The sequence below is a fragment of the Erpetoichthys calabaricus genome, chromosome 5, assembly GCF_900747795.2.
Source record: "Erpetoichthys calabaricus chromosome 5, fErpCal1.3, whole genome shotgun sequence".
Classification (NCBI taxonomy): domain Eukaryota; kingdom Metazoa; phylum Chordata; class Cladistia; order Polypteriformes; family Polypteridae; genus Erpetoichthys; species Erpetoichthys calabaricus.
The window spans coordinates 153,107,069-153,130,336 of NC_041398.2; the positions used below are offsets into that span (position 1 = coordinate 153,107,069).

At 37.7% G+C, this 23,268-nt stretch overlaps 1 protein-coding gene across 6 annotated transcripts in view; it reads right to left on the minus strand.

Annotated features, from left to right (window-relative positions):
• The window catches only part of pdlim5a (PDZ and LIM domain 5a), a 131,623-nt gene extending 113,324 nt beyond the window's left edge, over positions 1–18,299 (minus strand). For all 6 annotated transcript variants that reach the window (XM_051927747.1, XM_028802145.2, XM_051927746.1 and 3 more), the window contains exon 1: positions 18,141–18,299. In XM_051927747.1, the coding sequence (XP_051783707.1) occupies positions 18,141–18,236 (96 nt within the window). In that variant the 5' untranslated portion in view covers positions 18,237–18,299. The remainder of the gene's footprint in view (positions 1–18,140) is intronic.
• Positions 18,300–23,268: the final 4,969 nt, after the last annotated feature.

A 23,268-nucleotide genomic window follows, 5' to 3' on the forward strand; every position in this document is an offset into this window, starting at 1 on the left:
TATCAGATTTGCAAACTGTAGTCTCCAATCTCATCACAAGACCGTGTCAGTTTATATGATTGAAAAGTGCTGTCTGTGTCACATTTAACAACTGAGTGCCGAGTTTCCAGTAGTCATTAGGGCTGGATGATATGGACTTAAATTATTGTAGTTATTTTGACTAAAAATGTAATATTCATTATTTCTTGATATGGTCTCAAAACACCTTAAAAATTGATGATAATCACCACATAGACATGTATAGTATATACACGTTGTCCATACAAAGCCCAAAACTTGGCATATTTTCTCACAACAATATTAAATATTAGCAAAGGAAAGTTGTTTTTTTTTAAATGATAATTTTGTAAATAGTTGTGCCTCAAAGAAACAACTCAAATATCATGCTTTTTCCAACCATTTTTATTTTATATCTTCTCTACTTAAGTTTCCATTGAATTCACAATCATTTTTTCAGTGGAAACAGAACAAACTTTAGTATAATTGTCAATAACAATGAATAATGAAGTGACATCTCACTATGAAAATCTGTCAGTGTAAAAATCATAGATTTTTACTTCACTAATTGATATTTTATTATCCTATTATCCTAATCTCTACTCACAACATACTTGTAATATGGTTGTATATTTGACTTATTCCAATAACCTTAACAGATTTAAAGATCACCAGAACAATCCAGTGTAGCACTTCTGGGTCCAGTTCTGAGAGGAACATGCTCCTAAGGTGGCCTCAGGCTACTGTATGTCACAGGGAGTGAGGATACATGAAGAATCTGGTAATAAAACATGCTCGCAGGAGTTGCTAAGGGGGCCACACAGACACAGCACTAAAAGAGCATTTATTGTGAATGTCCACACTGCTAAAGTCCTCTGGCCGAGGTGCATAGAAAATAGTTAAGCAGAAGACCTGTGGAGCATGCAGGAGAAACTAATACATCAACTGTGATTAATTTATTCATAAGAAAACTACAAAGGCTGCTGTTTTCTCTCCCAGTGCAATATTTCCGAAACAGCGTTAAAACAAGGATTAACGCTGCCAGGACATCTGACTTCTGTTGTAATGCAAATTATTGGTTAGTGTAGATATCTGACTGTCAGCCCATGCAAAGCCAAACCATTTGCAAAAAAACAACACTAAACCTATCTCTTCAAAACTCTTCCTTTTCGGTTACTTGATCCATTTTTTTTTACTCATGCTCATAGTCCACCGCTAATAATCAAGGGCAAAGTTGACACAGTCACACTTTGAAAGAACACTGGAGACTTTGTGAATTTTATTAAACATTCAGAAGAAGTTGTGGAATATCAAATAAAAGTTCTAAACACCGCGATATTGACTTTTGCATATTGATTTTCTTAAATATTGAATAGAATATTTGATATATCATGTGTTTCTTGTTCCTTGTTACTGCACTGCAATTTCGGATGAGCATTTACTGATTGTCAGCTCAAAGGTACACATAGCCGCCCCTAAAACTAAAGGCAAAGTCAAACACGTTTCATTTTATTGGAGTAAGTTGCCGACTAGTCATAGTGAGTCATGTCATATTAAGCAACCGGCTTCAACTGCCTCCAATTTGCAAAGATCATGTAAATGACCACAATGACTGAAATTTGCTGGAAAAGTCGCATAATGTGATATAGCTTTTACTAAGATAGACAAAACACGAAAGTTGCATGGTCATTCCATTATTTATGAAAACACTTTGTGCTTCCTTTTTTTTTTTTTTTTTTATTTATTTATTAATTTTTATTGTAATCATTCCATACAAATAGATCAATTTATAACCAAACAAAATTGAAGACAAATCAAACCCCACCCCAGAGAAGGAGAGCTTAGCCAAAGGAGAATTGCTTAGGGCTTTTTAATAAGGCAACAATAAACAAAAGAAAGGAAGAAATAAATATATAGGTAAATAAGAAATGGAGAAGGGAATTAAATGCGGTAATAGTTATTTCTCTTATTCTAAAATAATATTGATTAGATCCTGCCAGGTTTTGAAAAAATTTTGTACAGATCCTCTGAGAATTTGATTTTTTCCAATTTCAAATAATATAAAACATCGGTTTCCCACTGACTTATCAGAGGAGAGTTAGGATTCTTCCAATTTAACAGAATAAGTCTGCGTGCCAAAAGTGTAGTGAATGCAATCACCGTTTGCTTGTCCTTCTCCACTTCAAGTCCGTCTGGAAGAACACCAGACACAGCTGTTAATGGGTTAGGAGGAATTGTGATACCAAGGCTGTCTGAAAGGCACTTAAAAATTTTGGTCCAAAGTGATGTTAGTTTGGTGCAGGCCCAGAACATGTGACCCAGTGAGGCAGGAGCTTGGTTGCAGCGTTCGCAGGTTGGATCTTGCCCTGGAAACATTTTGGACAGTTTTAAGCGAGACAGATGAGCTCGATATATAAATTTTTAGTTGAATAATTCTATGCTTTACGCATATGGAGCTCGAGTGAATTCTCTGGTTTGCTACCTTCCACTCCTTTTCTGATATATTGATTAAGAGATCTTCTTCCCAATGTCCTCTTGGATCTTTGAAAGGTAGGGACTCTAATAGGATTTTATATAATGCGGAAATGGTGTTTAATTCCTCGAAATTGAGCAGTATTTTTTCCAGCATTGTGGAGGGTACAAGGTGGGGAAAAACCGGGCAATTTCTGTTTAACAAAATTTATAATTTGAAGATAGTGAAAGAAATGTGTACCTGGGAGGTTGAATTTTGAACGTAATTGTTCAAAAGAAGCAAATATGTTGTCTATATAAAGATCTCTGAGCATTTTAATCCCAAAACTTTTCCAGGTATTAAAAACTGGATATGTTTGCGAGGGTTGTGCTTTCTGATCAAAACTTTTTGGATTTAACTACTTTAAAGCTACTTTAATTGGCCAAGGTAAACTCCGGATTTTTAACACAGCCAGAACTTTGTAATGACATTGAACAGTTTTCAGTTACAGGCCAAGTTTCAATTGAAACAAAGTTTTCTGATTTCTATTTTTGCTGAAAGAGAAAGGAGACTAAATTCCTAGTTTTAATCCAAAAACAGTGCAAACATATGAAATGAAAATACATAAAAGAGACATTCTTTTAATAGACAAAACTGTTTTTTATAACAAGTTTAGCATTTTTGCTGTTTATAAAGATATTTTTAAAATCATGTTTCATTTCTACATTACTACAGAATACGAATAGCCAACTGAATAAGTTAAAGTTCATTGTTCAAATCTGTTCAGCATAATGGTCTATTATGCCACCTGTCATATCTTAAAAATTGTACTATTTATTTACACAAGTTATTCCTTAAATATAACAAGAATGAATTCCCTATGAAACTTCCTACTTATGTCTTCTTACAAGAGCAGTTTTACGGTATTTTCAGAAATAACCTTCCTAGATCAATTAACCTACCAGCTGTGAACCAGATGTAAAATTCTTTGCTTTAAAAATCTACATGGTGCTTGTATGTCACAGTATACAAATGAAATACTGTTCACATTTAAACAAAACCTAAACAACGAGATAATACTACAACAATTTAAATATTTACAATAATTCTGTTTACTCATCTTCGTTAGGAAGATTACTACACCTTTTCAATATAACCCTTTGTTTTCAGGCTTTTTATTTATCTTTAAAACCATTCCCCTAAGGCTCTCATCTATATTTCTGTTAGTGTTTTGAATTGGTTGCCTAGCAGGAATAACCTAATACCTGAAATGGCACCAGTGTTTCAATTCTGAAAAAGAAGCCCACTCCTTTCCTGCAGGCATTGGTTGATTTGAGGCATACTTGAAACAACATGGTGTTCCAGAGTATATGTCTAAATCATAATTTAAAAGGAGGAAGGATGGAAGGAATGATGTTGATTATTACTGTCATTATTTCTACATTGCAATTAAAACTTTGAAACTTTGTTTTTGAAACCATAGAGAAACAGGACAGATTTTTTCATATATTATAATTAATTCTAATGACTTGCACCCAGAACCGCTGGGACTGTTTCTGGCCCTGCAACAGTTTTGAGAATGTTGAATGAATTATAACCTAACTGGGGAGTGAGATCATATGACCTCTGCCACTGATGGACCCAAGCCAGGATAGATACCTTATACTTCTTTTTTTTTTTTTTTTTTTGCTGCATTTCATTATCCCACTTTTACTTCACAAATATAATAAAAAAAATACAATAAATTATCTGGAGACAACATCCTCAACAAGAAAAGCCCACTCTGAGCTAGCCAGCCCTGTAAAGAACATGTGCTATAATAACTTCACCATTAGTGGTAATGTTATTATGGCTTCTTTCTTTATAGACATGAAAACGTACTTCTCAAACAGCTTCTTACCACAGAAGTTTCTCTACAAATAAGCTTCCAAGAAAGCCAAGGACAGCTTTATTGAAATATTAATTAAAGAGGAACAAAAAAAAAACTGCTATTGAGTTATCTCACTGAGTGCTTTGGTCAGTCTCTAGGAAAATCAGATTAAAGCTCAGTGCCAAACTCCAAATTAACTGATTTACAGGAAAGAAACAGAAGTCACTATGTATGGCTGGGCAATATGGCAAAAACATGAAACCTGGATTTTTAACATAAGGACAGTTTATAATTTGAATATTTCATCAAAGAAATCACTTTCAACTATTTTTTCCTAAATAAAACACAAAATGACAAGGTTGTCCACATTTTGCAAATTGTAAACACAACTGAATCTTTCCAAGAAATTCAAAAACTTATTTTTGCTAATGGGAAGATGCAAAAAAAAAAACCAAAAAAAAAAACAACTTCTTTTAGTGCAAACTTTTTGTAATTTGTTTTTACATTTGCAGCACTCATTCTTCTTCCCTGTGGCCTGTCACCTACAGGGACATTTCTTTAAACCTTTATTGTAGCTTTCACTAATCTTTCCTATATCTTCTTAGTACCTTGCTTTTTTCTTTTTTTCCTTAAAAAAAGTTTAGCTTGCAGAGAACAGCCAGCTTTTTTCCATTATTATAACTAAAGGCAGGGCTGGCTCTAACAATTTTGGGGCCCTAGAGAAGGTGTTGTTGTGGTGCTCTAATTAGTACAATGCAAAAATGTATTGTGATATTTATAGGTTTCATCAAGATGGTCCACCTTTGAAGCGCAGCTGAAAAGAAGCAGGTGTCCAAAGAAGGCAATGGCATCTTCTGAGCTTCTGGCTGCATCTGCTACCACTAAATTTAGGGTGTGGGCAGAACATGGCACAAAAAAAGCAGGGACTTTTGTAGCAGTCTGGCCTATGCACTTTTGTGCTTCCCCTTCATGTTGGTACCAATGTCATATTGTATGATTGCCTCTACAGTCATCAAAAGAATATTTATTTCCTCAAGTCTTCCCAGGGCAAAGAAGAAAAAAAATTCTCCTACAATCTCTGTTGCTGCAAAGAATCCCATAAAGTGCTCTTAAATGCTGGGTACTTCCTCCAATGTGACATTTACTATAATTAGCATTGTTTGCTCTTCATGGACAACATCAGGTGTGCAATCCAAATAATAGAGTAATACTTGGGCTGCTTGATGTCACTCACTATATGCTCAATTGCCTTCTTACTTATGGAATTAACCAGTTAATTTTGAATGGCTTTGCCCAAATTTCTATGTTCTACTTGCTATTTCATAAACATCTTTCTTTTGAAACAATGATGATCAGAGTTATCAAACAGTTAACGTGAAAAGCCTGCTGCTAGATAAAATGTATGAGATCTCATATGAATAACAGTGGGGAAACAATCTTATTTTTTTTAATGACAAACAATAGCAGCAGCTGCTAATAGAACTAATAGAACTTGACCCTGTTTTATTTCTCACATGTGACGAGTCATCCCTCATGGAGATTTCCAATTATTTAGTTAAATAATTTTCAGATCAGTTCTCTTTGTACGAAATGAAATTATTCTTTTCTCGAAAAGTATTATTGGTGAACAGAAATCCTTTCTGTAGATTACCTAATAAAATAATTTAATAGCTAGCCACTGCAGATAGATATTATTAATCTGGTCCTGTGGTCGTAACTGTGTGTGTTTTATATGCTATTGCAGTGTCTTCTCTTAAGATAGATAAGGATATGCCACTAGCTGTCAATCAGTTGAAAGCTGTCATACACCTGCAGAATGAAAAGATAAGCTATCTATAAAATGTCACTCTATAAGATTGAACCAATCAAAGACCTCCAACCTAAATATAATCACTTTTACCATTTTGCCCACCTGTATGCATGACATACTGTATCCTTTCAGGTGCATTTGGCGACTAAGTTAACTTTATGAAAGTTGGAGCATTTCACAATTTTATTTACTTTATCCAAGAGTATGTTATTTATTAGTTTTGTAACAATGAGTCATATTTAAAAGTAATAGTGATAACAGAAATCAATTACATGTGTTGGTAGACTACATTAAATACCTGCTTTTTAGAATACCCTGAGTAGAGCTGCTGATTAGCTGTGTATTCTGCATCTCTGTTGTTATTCATTAGTATTAAAATATAAGTAATATGATATTTATAAACTGTTACTATTGCTCGTCTATTCTTTTTCTCTTCTCTGCATTCTCATAAGGCATTTGGAACTGGAACTGGAATGCATGTATCATTTACAAACAAGAGACCATGACAGTCTGTTATCATATAACAACAGCAGTACCAGACTGAAAAGTGACCAGTGACCTTCCACACCTTTCAGTAGAGGACACCTTGCAGTCCCTGAGTTAGAGGAATATGGCCATATTGACCTTTGTGAAAACTAACAGGTTCATTGGACACCCCACCTGTAACAGCCACACAGGACACAAAGTGCTGATAAGTTTTAGTTCTTCTCTGTACTTACATGTGGCACTTTGTGCCACTGCTGTACTGCAGCTAAAAAAATTATCTTTGAATGCGACCAGTGCACTACCCCCACAGGGATGCTTGGGGCCCTAGATGGTTGCCTAGGTCGTCTAAGCCACGGGCCGGCTATGACTATGGGTATCTGGAGTAACCAGCCTATAGAGAAGTCACTGTGTCCAAATGTGGTCTGATAGCCTTCCAAATACCCATTTCAGACAGCTTCCTCATTTTTTCTCCTCCACCAAAGCTCGGCCACTGTTGCAAGGTAAGAATGTGTAGTCATTCCCCTGGCCCCAGACAAGGTATGATTTGCTCCTAATGTAATCACACAATCTTACAAGACATATAATGGAGAGCGCACCTTTTGTGGTGCATGTTGTAGCAGGGCAAAAAATATGGCAAAGCTGTAATTTGGGGACAGGCTTTATTTTCGTCCCGTGTTTTCTTGCACTTTTTACATTTGGCTGTTTCTGCTTTAAATCCCGAAATAAATTATGCTGACACTGTTAACTGCTATCGTCTTTTTGCAAACTTTGCATTTTAATAGTTTATTCAACATCTGATATTTTGTATCCAGATTAATTCCAAGCAACTGACTTTGGACCTAGCTCATTCTAAAGAGAATAGCTGTTTGTCTATTCTTTGCATTAATGTTTTGATTGTACACATATGACCAGTCAATCAAACTAAAGTAACTGTTCAACTGTATACAAAAAAAAAGCCAATTGAACATTGGTTTCAAATGTATTTTTCGAATTAAACGATTTAATCAAAGAAAATCGTCCAGCCCTAGCACAATGTCTGTTCATCTTTCTAACCTTGTACCAATGATTGAACGCTGCCATAGAGTGTAAACTTAGAGAAACTCCACACATCTTAGGCTGCTGATAAAGTATACATTTCAGTATTTTTCAAGTTGAACTTCATTTGCCACATACAATTGTGTGCACAGCTATGCACATGTGCCCCCAGTTGAAGAGCCACAGACACTCTATCCCCCATCACCCTGCAGTCTTCACAAACACTGTCATTCTGTATTTTTCCCCCTAAGCCTAATGTTTCTCAAATTATTATCATACACTTTTCTGTTTTTCTGTTCCTAGGAAGTACAAGTTGATGGGACAATAGGGGGGGGCATCACTTTGGTTTGTAACAGGAGATGTTTAACTTCTGGATTATCTGGTGGCTTTTATTTAAATCAGTGAGGAGGGTTTTGTTGGTATGCTCCTGCTTTTCTTTGTATCTTTAAATTGATATGCCTGTGGGGGTGTGCATGTGAATGAGTTGTATAGCACCTTCCACCTTTGTTAATTTCTACTGAAATACTTGAAAGTGGGGATTTTAACTGGTTTTCGTGAGTTGTTTGGGGGTTGGAGTTTTATTGAGCAATACTTGAGGCTTGTGTGGCTGAAGTGAGGTAGAGTGCTTCGTAGCATGCACATTTTCTCTTTTTAATTCCATTCTCAAATGTTTTGCCTTCTTCGTCCATACTATGTTTTTGGAATATCTTTTCTATTTTGAAGATTTTTCACAATGCCAGAAGGTCTTGTTCCCTCAACTCTGCACAAGTCAAAGACATGATGCCTTAATTTACTATTTCCAAAATTTTAGGGGATGACATAACAGCACACCCAGGACACAAAATGTGAACATTAATGATAGGAAAGCCAAAAATGTGTACTAGCGCTGCTTAACACTAGAATTACCAAAGCCTATGAAAAAACTCATAAATCCAGCCCACCTGAAATCCCTTCGCACCTCTCCGTAAGCGTCTTTTGTCTTGTAAATGTGCCGATCAAGACAAGCAGCAAGCAGCCATCTCCCCCACCACCGCAGAAAGTGCACAAAGTTCTCCCAGTTCCAGCCTTGATTATCTGGGAGTGAAGTGCTGGAGTTTTAGAGTGGAAATAATAGATTGTTACTTGGAATACATGCATTTCATGTGTGTTCCGTTTCTACAATAATCTGTGTAAACACATTGTTAAAACAGAAACATTTTCATATTTCAGTAATATATGACAAAATGTAGGCATAAACTATATAATATGTGAAGCCTTGTGTCCAAAGATCAAACAAACACTTTCACAAAAGGTTCAAGGATGATACAACAGTTTCCGTGGCGCAGCGGTAAGAATTGCTGACTTGTAATCAAGAATCCCCGGTTCAATCCTGACTGCCTCGTATATTTACCATTTTGAGTAGTGAGCTGCTCTTATTGTTAATATTATACAATAAACACATACATTTGGTTTGTGTCTATAAAAGCCGGTTGTTATGGTGTATAAAATCTGTATATTTTGGTTTCCGTTATATTTTGTTCGAGACAAGACAACAGATGAACTAAGACAGATCAAAGCAGGTTTTGTCACACCTCACTTTTAAAACAGCTGTTTCCAACATTGAAAGGAAGACATTTCTGGTGGATCAATTACTTTATAACCTGGGAAAGGATGCTGTGCTGACACCCCAGGCTATTGATTACTTTATGGATGGACATTTGGGATAAGAATGTCATTTACAGCCTGGGAAAAGGGAAACTGAGGCAATATCAAAGAACTTTATTATCTGGGAAAGAGTTTGAGCAAAATTCATCAATCACATTGATAGCCAGCCAATCAGGTGCATGTGTTGTGAAACCAAGGCATGACATTTCATAATAAATATGCCTTGGTTTGAAAGAGGAAGGAGAGAAGAGGAGGAGGAAGGAGAAGAAGCAAAGAGAAGGAGGAGAAGAAGAGGAACAGACGAAGACAACATTGGTCGTCAGAAAGGCATCATGAACATCCATTGCTAAATCAAACACCTCCCTGGGACATTCATCCTTGTCATCTGTAACTTTTTTCGTAAGCTTTTCCTAAAGACTATATATATTCAGACTTTTCTATCAGTACCTATTTTCTATTATTCTTTGTTCCAGTGGTATTATTATTATTCTTGTAATAAATACCCTGCTGCTTTTAACTTTCTATGCTTTGTCTTAATGTCTAGAGTGATTGAATTAATAAGTTAAATTTCTTTGAACACCTGGTGTAGCCAGATTTTTGCCATTATTTCTGTGCTGCAAGGTTTATAAGGCTGAGAGTGAGGGCGCCGCTCGAAAGAAGGGACAGTACGATAAAAAGAAGGTATTCTTGGCTGATAAATGGCCTATAGTCAAGAGTGCTGAGTCTTTGTATGTTTAAATGTATTCTTGTAGACCAAAAGTAATATTTAGGTCTGAGATATCACTAAAACATCGTATGTTGTTCGTGCCGATAATAAGTAAGTCTCTTGAAGTGCTGAGTGACAGGCTGATGTGTGGTTTAAAGTGCTAAGGGTTAATCAGCGTGTGTGTGTCATTCATGGGGCACTGTTGTGGTTAGGGTCTGTGTGTGTGTGTTTATCTATGTGTGTGTGTGTTCATTTTAAAGTGCAACAGTAGACCAACCCGATAACGAACCTGACGAGAACATTTACCCTTGAGAGAACAGGTAAAGGGTAAGTAGAGGGAAATACTACAATAATACACCGGTGTACATTTATAGTACTTGTAAAAGTTAGCGTTTCTTTTTCACTTTTATTCTCTCAGTCACAATCACAATACATACTACTGCCCCCCAGGGATCTGACACTATTAGTTTTTATTTGAAACTGGGAATAACTGTAGAAGTGAGTGGTGTTTAGAGACAATGGAACTGGACATTCTCTGATCTAGATGGATAAAAGCTGACACACAAACGCTAGTGAATATGCCTTATTCGTATCTCATTGTCACTTGATTTTCTTTTATTCAATTTTATTGAGTGTTCCTGCTTACGCTGAATTAATATGCGCCTTATGGTCCATGAAGTCAAAGCCGCACTGACAAAAAAAAACACAGAGACATGGGTATATATGATATTTGGAATTATTCATTTTATGACCTGTATAGTACATTTCGGAAAACATTGTGGCACAGATGCAACATTATTCATATTATTCATTTTCATTCGCACAACATCTTGCGGTTGTAATTGGAGACCGCGTGTTTTTTTTTCCCCCAATCTTGCCAGTCTCCACATATTGCTGTATGGTGGTGTTTCTTTTGTACTCCAGGACATGCAGAGGAAAGAATAGTACAGAGAGGTCAGTTCAGCGCTATATGCAATCATCAAATTCAAATGTTAACAGTTCACACACACACAAGGACTGTCCTTCCTACATTTACGACATGTGTATCTATTGCAATGTACACACTTCTCTCTATGCTGAACTGACCTCTCTGTACTTTTCTTTCCTCTGCATGTCCGGGAGTACAAAAGAAACACCATCATACAGCAACATGTGGAGACTGGTAAAAGGGAAAAGGGAGAAAAAAAAAAAAAAACACATGGTCACTGATTACAACTGCAAGACGTTATGCGAATGAAAATGAATAATGTTGCATCCATGCCACAATGTTTTCCGAAATGTACTATACAGGTCATAAAATTAATAATTCCAAATATCACATATACCTATGTCTCTGTTTTTTTTTTGTCAGTGCGGCTTTGACATCACAGACAATAAGGTGCATACTAATATAGCATGAGCAGGAACACTCAAAACTGAATAAAAAAAAAAATCAAGTGACAGTGAGATACGAATAAGGCAGATTCACCAGCGTTTGTGTGCCAGCTTTTATCCATCCAGATCAGAGAATATCCAGTTCCATTGTCTCAAAACACCACTCACATCTACAGTTATTCCCAGTTTCAAATAAAAACTAACAGCATCAGATCCCTGAGGGGGAGGCAGTATGTATTGTGATCATGACTGAGAGAATAAAAGTGAAAAAAAAAAAAAACGCTAACTTTTACAAGTACTATAAATGTACATCGGCTGTTAAAGACGGAAACCAAATGTATGTGTTTATTGTATGATATTAACAAAAACAGCAGTTCATTACTCAAAACGGTAAATATACAAGGCAGTCAGGATCGAACCAGGGACTCTTGATTACAAGTCAGCAATTCTTACCACTGTGCCACGGAAACTGTTGTATCATCCTTGAACATTTTGTGAAAGTTTTTATATGATCTTTGGACTTTAGGCTTCACACATTATATAGTTTATTCCAACATTTTGTCATTTATTACTGAAATATGAAAAACATTTCTGTTTTAACAATGTGTTTACAGATTATTGTACAGAAGGAACACACATGAAATGCTTGTATTCCAAATAACGATCTATTATTTCCACTCTAAAACTCCAGCACTTCACTCCCAGATAATCAAGGCATGAGCTGGGAGAACTTTGTGCACGTTCTGCGGCGGTGGGGAGATGGAATATTAGGCTGCTTGTCTTAATCGGCACATTTACAAGACAAAAGACACTAACGGAGAGGTGCGAAGGGATTTATGGTGGGCCGGATTTACACGTTTTTTCATAGGCTTTGGTAATTCTAGTGTTAAAATAGAATACATCTCCCAGCAGCCTCAGCAGTAAAACGCTACTATGCAGATTCAGAGGTCGGCAGAGTTGCCTGGAGGAAGATTAAACAGGCAGGCTCTTTAAAAAGGAGCCAAAAAGATACAGAAGGGATTGTGATCATCTGTCAGTTTTTGTTTCTACTCATCACACATGGCACTAGGTTACAACTACCACTACCCTGGATTACAGTTTCGTCTGAATGTTTATGCTATCTTAGGCTTACTAGTCGGTGTGGATTTCTCTTGGTTTGGCTTTGTTTTCATTTGGGCAGCACTCCCAATCACCTCAAATCCTCACTTTACATTTCTTTCAGAAGCTTGTTCACATGATTTTTCATTTCACATATATTCATCATCATCATCTGCCCCTGGTATATTAGCTTGTGTTGGAATTTGTTGTTAGAGTTTATTGTTTACTATGTAGTATATATAATTAATCACCACAGGGTAACTAGGGAGGGCTTTTTGCTTACGTTATAAGGTTTCTAAACTCTTTTGGGACTCCCCCAATGGGAAGACATGTCGAACAGCATCCCGAAGTACAATCGCCTCGTCTGTGGAAGATAGCTTCTCCATTGCCAGGGCAACCGCAGACTCCCAAGCACTGCAGCGGCTTGCCACAAAAGCAAATCCGAGGTGACTGCAGTCGCGATAAAACCTCTCGTCGTTGATGGGTGATGCAAGGTACATTATAAATGCAGGGAACAGTATTGCTTGGCCATGGCCCTGTCTGATTGCCGAGTCTGTGTATAGTATAAGAGAGTGGTAGATCCCGCTACAATAAATAATTGTGCTGTTCCTGTTTCAAGCTGAATAAAGCTAGTTTTGCTAAAGTACTGAGACTCAGCCTCATGTTTTAGGGTACAAGACAGGGACTCACATGTCACAAAGTGTTTTTGTGTAATATTGTTTGTTCTTTTCATTACTTGATTAATATATTCTATATTATTTATCTATATTTTGAGTGTCTCTGTGTGTGAATATGTGCATGCCATGTTAAGGCTGGGTGTGTCCCTAGGGAAACAAATCACTGTCTTCAAATGTTGTGAATCTTTGCATCCCTGCAATCTCTACAAATGTAAAGATTAAGGACTTCTATGTTATGTTAGCAGGAACTACTAGGAGGCCAAGAGGACAGTAGCTGGAGTTGTACCTGAAATGAAGAAGAAGCTGCTGAAGTCAAACAGAATGAAGTTGGTGCAGAATTTGACAACTCAGAAATTGAACGCCCATGACCCTACCTAACACCCAGTCCATACAAGCACTAAACACAGTAGGAGCAAGAACACATCCCTGACAAACCCCAGAATGAACTTGGAAAAACGTGGAGGTTCTGCGTCCACTTTGCAAAGCACTAATAGAACAACATTAAAAATTAACAGCAGATGAGACACTATGGTTTCGATGTTCACATGGAACTGCAAATTATGTCACTACGACTCCTGCCCCCTTATTTTGTTATCGAGTTGCACATGGTAATGTAAACTGACCAATCAACAAAAGTAGAGATCCAAGGATTTGTGCTTCCAGTTTCAACTAAAAATATTGTGTACAATAAAGTTATAACACAACACGATCAAATTCACAGTTTGTGAAGGGTGCTAGTTCATAATAGGGCCTACTCACGCAGATACCTAAACAGGGCCAATTTAGAAATAGTATTTCAACATAATATGCACTTCTTTGGGGTTGTGGAAGGAAAACCAGAGCACCTTGTAGCGGACTAAAACCCAGCTATGATTCACACCATCGATAGGACGTTGATTTACTTATTTTTTAGGTGAGGGCCCCAGGAACACACCCAGCCTTGGCTCGACTCACATATACTCCCTCTGCGCGTTGTTCCCATTGGGTGGGGAGTGGGGTTCTCAAAAGAGTTCAAAAACCTCACAATATGAAGAAGAAATAATGATTCGACTCCTGACTGATAACTGTGCTGCCCACAACATGCTTCCACATTCAGATAATGTTCGCTTTGAATACCTCCCACCCAATTGCACAGCAGCGCTTCAGCCATTGGATTTGGGCATCATTCGCACCCTGAAAGTGTATTATCGCAAGAAAATACTGAGAAAAATTCTCGTCAGCATAACTTGTAGGCAGGAGGAGATTAAAAGTAACGTGAAAGAAGCTATTGAAATGATTGCAAATGCCTGGATACAAGTTAACTCTTTTAGGGCGGATGTCGACTTTTGTCTACAGGAGGGGTTGAGGGCGAATGTCGACAAAAGTCGACATCCAGGGACAGAGGGCGACAATCAGCTGTTAATGGCGACAAAACTCACTGTCACGTCGCAGGTATTCCCTCTGTGCTTGGAGGAATGCTAGACTCGTTGACTCTGCAACTAATCCTTGCGTGTGCATGAGTTGCGAAATGTAAACAATGGCAAGATGGCATCGACATGTCACAAGGGAGCGAAGCGATTGCAGAAAAGAAAACACTCGGCAGACAATGTTTTGCGCATTATCGCGGAGTCGGACTCTGATTTTTCAGAATCGGATTTTATTGACAGTGATCAGGAGATCGAACAAGAGAGTGAGAAGCCGGCATCAGCTGATCGGACACGAGCCGATGCTGCGCCAGCTGATCCACTGCCAGCTGAGCGCATTCGTGCAGCCGATGCATCTATGGCAAGGTTCGCGTGGGAATAATACACAGACATTGATCCGTGAGCCGAACTGGCTACCGGATTTCACAAGACGGCATGGATTGCTGTTGGACACGACAGATCACCAGCTGCTGAACTACTTCAGGCTGCTCTCTCCTGATGCTGCTTTTCAGCTACTGTCAGACGAGACAAACAGGAAGGTAGAGAAATTTTTTTGAATCGCGGGCTGCGCTTGCATCGCATTCTCGTTTATCAAAGTGGAAACCCACAACAAAAGACGAGATGAAGCGCTGTGGCATTACAAATAGAGATGGGACAGAACTGATGATATAACTTCAGGGAGCATTGGTCCAAACGTGCTTTGTCCCCTGGTGGCTTTGGACAGGTTATGCAGCGTGATGATAGGTACGTGATGCTGCAAAATTTTATTCACTTCTGTAATAAACAGAAGCAGATCCCATGGGGTGAGCCAGGCTATAACGCCATGCATAAAGTTCAGCCCCTGCTTGACATTGTGGAACCAACACAGAAACAATTTTATCAGCCTGGCTGTGATTTGTCTGTGCATGAATCTATGATAAAATAAAAGGGACACTTTTTTTTCTGCAAATACTGTATATGCCAGACAAGCCCACAAAGTATGGCATAAATGATTTTGTACTGGCAGAAGCAAACACTGGTTTCTGCCTGAAAGTAATTACATATACAGGAAAGTATTTCTTTCAAAGAGAGAACTGTACCTTGACAAGTCAGGTTGTGCTGGAGCTGCTTCAGGGCTATGAACATTTGGGTCATGTTGTGTACATTTGGACAATTTTTATACATGCCCAGAAATGTTCATGGAGCTACAGAGCAGAGGAATTGGAGCTTGTGGCACAGTGAGGGTGAACAGGATACACATGGCTTCACAGTTGAAGCCAGACAGGCTGAAGATGAAAAGAGGTGACAATACGGTTTTCATGCGGGCAGAAAACTTGGTGGCAGTGGCATGGCACGATGGCAAACGGGTGACTGGTCTCTCTATAGTACACACTAACAATATATGTGAGAAAGTGCAGCAACAGACAATTGAAAAGAAGGCACCAAAGCAACACATATTGTAAACAGTGCAATGTGGCAATGACTGAAATTGGCTGCTTTGAGCGAGATCAGACTTTGCAGGAATTTGCTGTGTAAAATGTATGTGATATGTATGTGAAATCATAGAGTATGCAGGCTCATACAACATGCAAGACAGTAACATTTGTGAAAAGTAAATATTTTTTGTTGATTTCAATTGCTTTGTGTTCTTTTTTAAAAAAAGTTAGTTTTTGGAAAAATATTCAGCCCTGGGAGAAAAGAAACAAAAAAAAAATTAGCCCTAAAAGAGTTAAAGAAAGCACTATAGTAACAACTACAGAATCTCGTTACAACTAAATATTTTTTAGGTCCCTGGGAGTTCATTATAACGGATATTTAACTGTATAACAACGATCCCACCCCAGTTCCCTTTACGGATGTATACATAACAAGCCACTAACAAAAACCGCACATGATGAAGTCCATGAAAAATGGCAACTGATGGAATGAAATGAGGGAGACAGATAGTCCAGAGATCAGCTCGCTGTATGTGAATATAAATAGAGAGCCCTACCGGTATTCCCTAAAGATGACGAATGATGGGATCAGGAGCAGTCCTTTCTTTGAAGATTGACACAGAATCCAAATCAATCCTCATGCAGCAGGCAAACACTAGACAGTCCATACACACACATGGGAGATAATCCAGGATAAAACAAGAATTCACAGGTAGTAAAACGGGAAGGCAAACAGACAGGCAACTCCAGACACGAAACAACAAAATACTTCCTTTTTTCTCTGTAGAATTGGCCTCATTTTAAATCTTGTGCCAGCCATCCTTGTCCCCAGCAGCCCCTGCACCCTCAGCAGATGAACAATCAGAACCACTGCAGGGACTGCTGGGAGTTGAAGTTTCTTTACCCAGTAGCACCGCTACAACCTTGAAAAAAAACCACAAGTTGCAAAAACCATGAGGTAGCAATGCTACGAATGCATTACCATACCACTTGAAAAAATAACTAACATATCTAAATTAATAGACTAATTTCCCAATTCATGACACAGTCCTCAACAATTAAAGCCAACACTGTTACCACTAGGTTGAGAAAACTTAATTTATTTTACAGGGATCATAACTAATCGTGAAAGCTTTGATTACCAACTGAGGCTGGAAAGCATGGGGCTAATTTCTCATTTTGTTGATGGTTACAGCTATAATTTACTTTATCCAGCGGTTCATTTTCTCATTCAACGTCGATATAGTACTGTAATCTAGGAGCAATTAAAACAAAAAAGGTAATCCACATTTAACTATAAGGCCATTTCCACCAAATACAACATTCCACATATTGTCCTTATCGCTTAAGACTCCTTCGTAGCATAACCCACACATTTCACTTATTCTCTTATGTAATTTTATCTAGAAGCATTAACGTAACAAAACCGTGTATTCCAATTTAGGTCTGAAGGGGGTCAAAATGTATTCTGGCAGCATTGAGCACAAAGAGGCAAACATCCTTAGACATGGCACCAGTTCATCACGAGTCCAATTCATGTACACACATTGACACTCACACAGAAAGGAGTCTGGAATCACCAATTAACCTACCCTGCACATCCTTAAGGGTAAAGGAGAAAAACTCATAGAAAAATTGCAATAACGTCACCTGAACTGGGCACGGAATTCAAGTCCAGGATGTAGGACCTACAAGTCAGCAGTGTGAGTTCCACCATGCCATACGCAAGAAACATTACAGTAATGTAATTATTATTTATTAACAATATGATATCTCAAGAACTGCACTGTAAATGGCATTATAATATTTTAAAATAATTACACATGTTTAGGCAAAGTACTTAGTATTATGGGGGATCAGGTGCATTAACTACAAATGTGCAGCCTTTCCAAAGGATTAAATGAAAGAACTGGTTTGAGTTATTCTTATGCCCATTAGTTTAGCAAGGGGGTGAACCAAATTAAGAACAAAGCAGACACACTAGTAGCTTAACACAAAATAGTGGCATTAGGCACGCCATAGGTTTACTTAACTGCAAGTTTCAAACAAGTCACATTCAAGTTAATACTATATGTATTGGAAGAGACTGAAAAAAGTTCTTATGTGTGTGGTATAAAATATTACGTGACTGGTGAAGGCAGTCTGAAGGGAATAAAAAAAGAAACTTGCTTACCCTGGAGACAGTGAGTGGCATGTTGAAATCTTTACCACCTTGAAGCCTAAAACCCCAGGGAGCTGGGCCAACCAAGGAAACACTATAGTTGCTCATGATGGTTCAGTTGTTTGCTGTTCACAGGACCCTAAGAAATACTAATACAATACCTGCAAAATAAGAAGTCAGAACACTAGATATAGTGAAGCTGTCAAGGAAGTCGTTTGCACATCACACACAAAAAATTAATATAGTTATAAAATGATGAATTATTGCACAATAGCGTACACTATGAACTGGCAGGAATATTCAAATTAAATACCATTAATGAAAAAGCTATATATACAAGCAGACAAGCAATATGAAAAGAAGGACATATCATGCACACTTTTTGTATGCACTTTCAAAAAAAAAAAAAAAAATTTAAAAATGCAAACATACTGGTTTAAATAAAGGTACATGTACACATAAAACATATGGGTAAAATATATTAAATCACACTGTAAACTCTCCAGATGTTTATTTAATACTATTTATGAACATCCATATTCAGCCAGTCATTTGTATATCAATGGTTCAAATAATGATTTATTATTAATATAAAATATCTCACAGAACATCATTCACTTAGAAGCATAAGTTGGAAAAGAAGAAAAAATTACCTTAAAATCAAGTTTTGTATTCTGATAATTCACTAGAACATGCTGCAAATCACTATACTAAATTGCCAGACACCCTGGATTATTAGTACTATAATGTCAGCTGAAATGACCAAATGCTTGCTATTTATATAACATGGGGAAGGAGTAAAACTACACCCAAGCATTTTAGGAATCACTGATGAGCTAGTTATGTTGCATTTAAGGTGGAACACAAACAGTACAAACAGATGTATTGGAACAACTAAAATGCCTGAAAAGTGTAAAATAGTAAATGCTTGTGTAATCAATCATTTTAATCACAATGTTTTCTAAGGCTATTTCTATAAATATTTTCTGTCTACTAGCAGATTATTTCAGGAACAAGTACTGTATATCTAAAATATAAACTAGATTTTCCCCTTTGGAGCATATAAATCTACACGAAATAAAATGTTTCTTTACTGATTATACTGATCAATCCTCTTTAATAAAACCCCTGTATGCATCCAGTGTCCGTGTGTGTGTGTCTTCTGGTGAAGTGCGCATGCGCGGGGCACGGTGCGATGCTTCAAAGGCCGCCTGACACGTCACACAAGACGGAGATGGCGGGACCTACAAAAATATTGCGTGGCCGATCCAATCGGATTTCGGTAAATGAGGTAAGACCTAAAACATGAGGCACGAAAAATCCAATCGGGTACTGAGACGTGGAGACCAGCTTCCCCAAAGAGGTGGGATTAGTGTTTGTTGTTGTGCAAGTGTTCACCCTAAGGATGTCAGATTTGCGATTAAGAATCCTGGCCCGGTAAAGTGTAAAGTGTCAGTCGTTGAAGGGGTTTTCCTAAATATACAATTTTTCATGATATTACAATACGATGACTTTTAAAAGTAGATTTATTTTCGCGCACATAAAATCCATTTCTGGAGAGACGCCACACATACAATAATCAGCTGCAAGCCAGCACGGATTAAAATACTTGGCTGGGGAACTGCACAGTACTTGCTGGAGAGACGCCACAAGCACAATTATCAACTGCACGCCACACATTACGTCAGTTGCTGGGGAGAATCTGCTGATTGCCCACTGTTGTGACAGAAAATTAAACGCATTTTACGATATCAAAGCCAGTATTACTGTCAGAGAAAATTACACGCATTTTACGGAAATACAAACCAGTATTACTGCGAGAGAAAATTAAAGGCACACAATACAGTGACGCATATTACAGCCACATACAAGCCAGTATTACTGTAACAGAAAATATTACAGACGTACAAGCCTATATTACTGTGACTATCTACTAACAACATGCCACCTAAAAAAGAAGAAAAAGAAAATGAGCGTCAAAAAAATGCTAAAAAAGAAAGACTTAGAAGAGCAAATAGATCTATAGAAGAAAATAAAAATAAGCGTAAAAAAAATTATCAGAGAATGCAGTACTGTTTTAGTGCCCGTTATTGTAACAGGCTTAATGTCTAGTATATATATATATATATATATATATATATATATATATATATATATATATATATATATATATATATATATATTATATATATATATATACACACACACACACACACACACACACACACACACACACACACACACACACACACACACACACACATATGTATATACATTGTGAGGGATGGCCGGCCAAATATTCCGGTCCATACCTCCAGGCCACCAGATGGAGGTCTCCCAGCAAGATGGAAGTTCCCCAAATTCCAGCACGGCATTATGGACATTGTAGTTGTTATAAACAACCCTGCTGGATACCATGGGGACCACCAGGAGCTGCTGTAGGGAGGCTTACGGAAGGCTACGTGCCCTATAACCCGGAAGTGCGTCATGATCACATGACCAGAAGGAACGACGTGCTTCCGGGTTGAAGAAAAGGACTATTAATCTGACCCGGAAGTGATGAGGACTTATGGACCGTTGGGATGGAACCACTTCCGGGTCAGGGACTATAAAGGACTCTGGGAAACCCCAGACGGTTGAGCTGAGCTGGGTGGAAGGGTAGCAACGCGTCTGGGAGTGGAGGATTGATTATTGTAGTGTGTATTGGTGAGTATTGTGGAGAGAAGGGTGCTTGGTGCACATTATTATTATAAAATAAATAATAATTGGATTTTTATCTGGTGTCTGACGTCTGATCTGAGGGTTCAAGGGGACGACAGTACCTCTATCTTTCACAACATATACATATACATTAGTGCTGGGCGGTATACCGGTTCATACCGAAAACCGTTTTTTATTTTTTTTATGATATGGATTTTTCTTATACCGCAACACCGGATTAAATTGCCTAAACGACGTTCAGAACGTGGCGCAGCGGGAAACTGTTCAAGTGGGGACCTTTTTCACTGCTACACCGCTAAATACAGATTTGTTGCGCAGGGGCTCTTTTTCACTGCTACACCACCAAATAGGTAGCGGTAGCGTAGGTATTGCGCGGTGAAAATGGACAGAGAACATTCTGAAACTGAAGCTGACGATAAAGCTGAACATGATGAACACAAGAACTTTTGCCGAAAAAAAGGAGTCACGTCCGTAGACTGGAGATACTTTAGTTTTAAAAGGTCAGATGTGTAAATACTGTTTCTATACTACTGGATAATACTGCAAGCCAAGTTGTACTTGTTTTATTTGTTTTCAATACAGTGTAATGTACCTGGGTACTGTGTAATAGTGTGACGACATGTTGACTTTATTCTTGACATTTCCACTTTAATCTTGACGCTTATGACGAGAATAAAGTCGACATGTTAACTTTATTCTCGACATTTCTACTTTATTCTCGCCGTTTATGTCAAGATTAAAGTCGACATGTCGACTTTATTCTCGTAATTTGTCATTAAAGTAGAAACATCGTAAACTAAACTTCATTGTAAAATGAATATTTAATTTACTAGATTTTCTCAAACCCCGTCATAAGTTATATAGCACATTAAACGCTTTGTGTTAAGTGTTCTCCGAGATTCTTAAACTGACTTCTCCTTGCACTAAGAGGAGGTGCCGGCAGCAATCGCCGCACAGAATACATTCACTTCATGATCGTCCTGCTGTCTGAACATTTAGAATGTTAAGATAAATACTTATTATTTTCATGGTGAAATGCATTAAAGCATGCATTAATCATATTGGGTAACAGCGGCATGCCTGCCTTGCATTTGCATGTTTTTCTGGTGGGTTTACTCGGCGTGCTTCAGTTTCCTTTCAAAGTCACGTAGGATGTGGGGTTTTGTTATGCTATATTGACCCTGCTAGTGTATGTTTTGCTTGTATTCATCCTGCGATGTGCAGGCGACTCGTTCAGAGATGGGCGCAACTCTGAATGGATGGCATAATTAAACATGTAAAACGAAGATATTTTTAAGGTTCTGAACACTCCGTGGGCTAAGTTTATAAATAGTTATATTTTCACAAAGACGTTTATCGTGTGGTGATTGGTTATGTGGTGAAAGAAAAAGGAAGGATAGGAACTGGGGTTTTGGTATGTCCGATACAGACAGCATGCATGCAATAAAGATAGCCCGCACAGAAGAACATGCATTGAATTCTGTGTTCGTGTCTCAGACCACCAGATCACAAACCCAACATTTACACAATATTTAAATTAAAACTATGCGATAAAAGCCAAGCAAAATGACACCTTTTATTGGCTAACTAAAAAGATTACAATATGCAAGCTTTCGAGGAGATAGCCATTCATACATCCAGTTTTTTGGAGCATCGTCACACCTGCCATAAAGTTCTCTACAGTGAACATACACCTGGGGACCCCTTACTGCGAGGGAGCAGCACTACCGCCTCACTACCGTGCATGTGTAATACCTGCTTTAATGCATTTCATCATGAAAATGATATCAAGAATTTATCTTAGCATTCTAAATTTTCAGAAAGCAGGAAAATCACGAACTGAATGGATTCTGTATGGTGATCGCTGTCTCCTCTTAGTGCGGAGGAAGTCAGTTTAAGAAGCGTAGTGATTAACAACTGGGTCGGGGAACGCAACACAAAGCATTTAATGTGCTGCATTAATTTCTGACGGGGTTTGACAAAATCTAGTAAATTAAACATTGATTTTAGGAAGAAGTTTAGTTTACGACATTCTACTTTAATTATGAAGTAAACTATGAGAATAAAGTGGAAATGTCGACTTCAATCTCAACATAAACGGCTAGAATAAAGTGGAAATGTTGACTTTAATCTCGACATAAACGGCGAGAATAATGTGGAAATGTTGACTTTATTCTCGACATAAATGGCGAGAATAAAGTGGAAATGTTGACTTTAATCTCGACATATAGTTTGTTTTTTTCTTCCCTGTGTCCGTATTGTTTTTTACTTCACCATGGCCCTAATACGATTCCGTAGGGCTATACCACAAATAGCATTATAAATGCAAGTTGCAGGTATATTATTTATGCATATAGCTTAGCTTATACATACATACATATATATACACATACATATATATATTATATATATATATAAC